Below are 5551 nucleotides of genomic sequence, written 5' to 3'. Positions count from 1 at the left end.
CCACTTGAGAGATTTGGGTTTTGAGTATCTTATTGTGAGTTGCTATGGAGTCTACCTTGGATGTGATTTTGGCAAGAGAGTCATTCAAAAATCCTGTTTGGTTTTTAAGCTCTTGGAGTTGCTTGGATTGATTTATAACATAATTTTCCATTAAAAGTTCCAAGCTGGATTTTTGAGGGACTCTTTGGTTGTTTGCATAACTGGGTGGTGTTGCTTGTTGTCCAAAAAGATTTTGAGGGGTTTGATAAAAAAAGTGGTTGTTTCCAAACCCTCGATTATATTGAGCATAGTTTACTTGCTCAGGACTTCTAACAACACTACCTAGTTGGCAATCAATGCCAATATGGCCAAATACACCACAAACTTCACAAGGAGGTGATACAGGAGCAGGTGTGACAACACTAGTATTCATTGTATCAAATTTTTGTGTTAGTGTGTCAACCTTAGCAGTTAGATGATCAAGGGAGGAAATTTTGTACATACCTGCCTCTTTTTTAGAGGGTGAAGAAGCAGTGATGACTCTCTCACTTGTCCACTGATAGTGGTTTTGTGCCATGCCCTCGATCAAATCATATGCTGCTGTGTAAGTTTTATTCATCAAAGCTCCACCTGCAGCTGCATCAACATAGATTTTTGTGGTATACGAAAGACTATTATAAAAGGTGTGGATAATAAGCCACTTCTCTAAACCATGATGGGGGCAAAGCCTAAGCATTTCTTTGAAACGCTCCCACGCATCGTAAAGAGATTCACCATCTTTTTGAGTGTATTGAAAAAGCCTCGCCCTGAATTGAGCGGTTTGAGAAAGGGGAAAGAATTGGGCAAGGAAAGCTCGCCTCATTTGGTCCCATGAAGTGATAGAACCAATAGGCAATGAATGAAACCAAGCACTAGCTCTATCCCTTAAGGAAAAAGGAAAGAGGTGCAGCCTTACGGCCTCTTGGTTTGCCTTCAAAGTTCCACTGAGTTTTGAAAAAATTGAAACATGAAGATTCGGATCCTCAGTGGGTGATCCGAAAAATTGATTTTGCTGCACTAGGTAAATAAGTGCAGGCTTTATTTCAAATTTACTACCCTCAACCGTTGGGTACACAATAGCATCGTACGGCTCATCTGAAGATGTGATTGCATACTCTTTGAGAGCACGTATTGCATACTCTTTGAGAGCACGTTTCTCATCCATGTCGTTATTATTGTCTTTGAGCCATGCCTGAAATCAAAACGGTTAAAGATAGAAAATAAAAAATAAGGAGAAAGGGAGGGAGAGATATATATATATAAAATAAAAATAAAATAAGATAAGGAAATAAAATATATATTATAAATATATAAAAAAATAAAAAGGTAAGAAAAAGGAAATAAAATATTTTATAAATATATGTATATATACTATTTTATATATATATATTTTTTATATTATATATATATATATATATATATATATATATATATATATGTATATGTTTTTTAGACTAACCACTATTAAAAAGTTAATCAAATTACAATAACTCCCCGGCAGCGGCGCCAAAAACTTGATGAGATAAAACCGCAAGTGCACGGTCTTACCGAAGTAGTATAAAAGAGTATCGTTCCGACAGGGAGTTATGAATTCAATCAACTTTAGATAATGATTAGACTGAAGATTTTATAAGGTAGAAAGGTTTGTATTTTTAATTGAAAGTAAATAATAAAATAAAAGATAAAAGCCTTGGGGTCATTGGTTCATCCTAACGACAAGTCCTTCTCAAACCAAACTATTAAACTTATAACTTTATGTTAGACCTAATTTCTCAAGACAGTTTCTCTTTTGTTCCTCTAGCAACCAAGCCTATTTCGCTGACTTGATTACTATTAGATTTTGGTTCCTTTAACGACCAAGCCTATTTCGCTGACTTGATCATTATTAGTTCCCTTGAAGATCGAAACTATATGTCTCAAAGATTGCAAAGCCTATTTCGCTGACTTTGCAATCTTTGTCTAAATTCACTTGTTCGAATATCAAAACTCCACTTTCGTTTTATGAATTGATATTTGAGATGATGGATAAACAATTATCAAACCCTCCACTTTCGTTTCCACAGTTTGATAATGGTTGATCCATGTTAAAGCGGTGAATTTAGATAAGGAATTAGGGTTACATAAGATTAAGGTTTAAAGCTTGGTTTGATTAGGATTATGTCATTAGACTTATCCAATAATCCCAAGACAAGAGAAGTCTACTCACTGACGTTCATCGTAGACAAGGAGAAGAAGAGAGAAAGCATAAAAGTAAATAACAATAAAGTAAATGAACTTTTATTAGAAAACAATTGTCACATATTGCATTCCAAGAAAAGATGATTCTTTAGTGATGGCTAGCTACTCTATTTATAGTACACAATTGACTTAAAATCTAAGCAAGTATATTCCTAGAATATTCCTCGGTAGATTGTGCGCCAAAATAGAATAGCTTGGAGTCAAAGCAAAAGCAGCAAAAGGCATCTGGAGGGTGGCACGGCCGTGCCAAGGCTAGCACGGGCCGTGCCAAGCTTCTGACTTGTGGGAGATATATTTTGTTTCCCAATCTTCATGTTTTTGTGTCCAATCTGCTCCAAATCCCTTTCTTTTGCTCCAAGACTCTCTCCATCCAATATTCTTCCCTGAAATATAATAAATTGCATTTTAAAGTAAACTATCCTAAAAAGGAAATAATACTAATATAAAATTATATAAAATCTAATTAAAACTAAACTAAAAAGCATATTAAAATAACATATAAATGACTCATCATCCACTACCTTTTGTTACAAGTTACTTAACCTCAACAAATATCCGAAGTTTTTTCCAATCTCCCACTATCTCTAACAAGGTAACTGAGCTTCATACACAACCACGAACACAAAATAGTTTTGATCAAATTATTCCAAACCCAGTTACTTCTACATTTCATGGAACACCATATCATCCAAACACCTTCAACTCAAGACCTGTTGAGCCAATACAAAGTAATTATGCATCTTCTACTTTTGAACAACAAAACTACCATGCAATGTCAATTCAGACGGACTTATCAACTGAGACAGTTCACCGCAATGGTAAAAGAAAGAAACCAAACAACCAAGAAAATACAGATCCGTAGATTATAAACCCACATGCTTCCATATTTCATCAAATACCTTCTACTTCTACTTCAAATGTAAGTCTGCAACATTCTGCACAACAACCAACAACAAATGGAGTGGGAGTACATCATACTAACAAAAGAAAAGCACCCACTACTGATGGACAATACTGTTCATCGAACATCATTCATCTACCAATGACCTCAACACCAACTCGATCTTCAGATACTACTTCATCAGAATATGATTCTGATGATACTAATCAATCAGTACATTCTGATGATACTTCATCAGAAGACATTGAAGAAGTTGATGAAGTTGTAGACAATGTTGCACAAGGTAAGTACTCAAGGAACTTTAACTATTCTTAGTACATTTTGTTACTTTTACTACTTAAACACATTGTTATACTAACATATTGTTTTTTTCGTTAAAATGAAACGATTTATTCTGATATAGGTGATCCTATTTGGGAGTGTCAAATGTGTGGAGCCTTGATGTGGTATCAAGAAAGAAAGGATAATTCAAGGCATTCAACTGTACCTAAGTTTCAGTTATGTTGCGGAGGTGGGAAAGTAAAACTTCCTCTTTTAGAACAACCTCCACAACTTTTGCAAGATTTGTTATTTGGAAACCAATCACCAGCTACCAAAAATTTCCAAACAAATATAAGGACATACAATGCCATGTTTTCTTTTACTTCACCTGGCATGAAAATGGATACTAAAATTAACAATGGAAAAGGTCCACCAACTTTAAGAATGCAAGGACAAACATGTCACAGAGTTGGAAGTCTGTTGCCTTTGCCAGGGGATAGTCCTAAATATGCTCAGCTATACATTTTCGACACTGATAATGAAATATCAAATCGAATGAATAGCGTCAGGTAATTAATAACTAACGCAATTACTTATGTAGTAATTATATCTTCCCTTTTACTTAACATAAAATTTACTCATTCATATGCTCAATCTTATATAGGACTAATAAAGATATAGATGAAGAAATTGTCAAGAAGCTCAAATTAATGCTTGATCAGAACAATGTCCATGCAAAGGTTTTTCGAATGGCAATGGATATGCTAAATGATGTTAATTTTCAAGATGTGAAAGTAAAGTTAATTGCAGACAGGAAAACTGATGGCAGAATATACAACAAACCTACTGTTTCCGAAGTTGCTGCATTAGTTTTGGGTGATATTGACTCTGCTTCACATAGAGATATAATTATGCAAGGACAGTCTGGAAATCTGCAAAGAATAGATGAATTTCATGCAAGTTACTTGAGTTTCCAATATCCTCTCATTTTTCCATATGGTGAGGATGGATATCGGCCATCAATACTGCTACGCTTTGTAGATGATACAGACATTACAAAAAAGAAAAAGTTGACAATTATGCATTGGCTATCATTTCGACTGCAACGAAGAAAAGGTGAGGCACTTACTTTGTTGTGCTCAAGGAAATTATTGCAGCAATTTAGTTGTGATGGTTATACAATGATGGAAGCCGAGAGGCTTAATTGGTTAAGGAGAAATCAATCGAAGTTGAGGGTAGGAAAATACAGACAGATAGCAGAAACTCCTACCACAAATAACCAAAGTGGACCAACATTGAAAGGAAAAAGGGTAGTGTTACCATCAACATTTGTTGGTAGTAAAAGATACATGGATCAATTGTATTTTGATGGTATGGCTATTTCAAATGTTGTTGGGTTTCCTGACATCTTTATTACATTTACATGCAATCCAGCATGACCTGAAATCAAAAGAGAACTTGCACAATATAATTTGAAACCACAGGATCGTCCAGATATTGTTGCTAGAGTATTCAAGATCAAGTTTGATGAACTTATGAAAGACTTGACCAAAAGACATATACTTGGTAAAGTATTAGCATGTAAGTATTTTGTTGTCAACCATAATTTCATTTCTTCAAATTTCTAAATAATCTTTATTTGTTAATGGTATTAACACAAGTTATTGGACTTGACAGACATGTACACAATTGAGTTTCAGAAAAGAGGGTTACCACATGCTCATATCTTGGTGTTCTTACATCCAACAAGCAAATATCCAACACCTGCAGATATAGACAAGATTATTTCAGCAGAAATACCAGATCCTAAGATACACAATGAACTATACAATTTGGTCAGGAGTCATATGATTCATGGTGTTATACCCTGATTTTGGACCTAAAAATACTCGTTCAAATTTCTTTTTTAACACTGATATTTGTCAATTCTCTGAATCTTTATTCTCTTTTTAAAACATATTTTACTGCCTCTGTCTGTCTTTTCTTGCATTACAAGTCATTTAAGAACTCTCTGAAACGTCGCATTACTTTTCTCACATTTTATTTCAAAAATCATACAAAAGGGTATTTTGGTCATTTCCTGCAGTGGAACCCATTTTAGTCCCTGTGTTTGCCTCTGAGCCTTTTCAATTT

General features: G+C 34.5%; 1 protein-coding gene and 1 non-coding gene across 2 annotated transcripts; both read left to right on the top strand.

Moving 5' to 3' along the window:
- The first annotated feature begins 686 nt into the window (after positions 1-686).
- Positions 687-793, top strand: LOC120580763 (small nucleolar RNA R71). The gene has a single exon (XR_005646521.1). It is a non-coding gene; the product is annotated as a small nucleolar RNA R71 (small nucleolar RNA).
- Positions 794-3298: 2505 nt separating this feature from the next.
- On the top strand, positions 3299-5289 carry LOC120580632 (uncharacterized). The gene is made up of 5 exons (XM_039834657.1): positions 3299-3440; positions 3561-3987; positions 4083-4806; positions 4903-4999; positions 5096-5289. Exons 1-5 carry the CDS (start codon positions 3299-3301, stop codon positions 5287-5289), a joined length of 1584 nt encoding a protein of 527 aa, XP_039690591.1.
- The last annotated feature ends 262 nt before the right edge of the window (positions 5290-5551 follow it).

The sequence above is a fragment of the Medicago truncatula genome, chromosome 5, assembly GCF_003473485.1.
Source record: "Medicago truncatula cultivar Jemalong A17 chromosome 5, MtrunA17r5.0-ANR, whole genome shotgun sequence".
In the NCBI taxonomy this organism is placed as follows: domain Eukaryota; kingdom Viridiplantae; phylum Streptophyta; class Magnoliopsida; order Fabales; family Fabaceae; genus Medicago; species Medicago truncatula.
The sequence above is the reverse complement of the archived record's forward strand: the minus strand, read 5'-3'. Positions and strand labels throughout refer to the sequence as shown.

What these genes read in the sequence shown, in the direction of transcription:
- LOC120580632 (XM_039834657.1), top strand. Translation starts at nt 3,299, where the DNA reads ATGACCTCAACACCAACTCGATCTTCAGATACTACTTCATCAGAATAT. An exon ending in TGTAGACAATGTTGCACAAG is followed by an intron (nt 3,441 to 3,560) that starts GTAAGTACTCAA and finishes ATTCTGATATAG; the next exon opens with GTGATCCTATTTGGGAGTGT. An exon ending in AATCGAATGAATAGCGTCAG is followed by an intron (nt 3,988 to 4,082) that starts GTAATTAATAAC and finishes AATCTTATATAG; the next exon opens with GACTAATAAAGATATAGATG.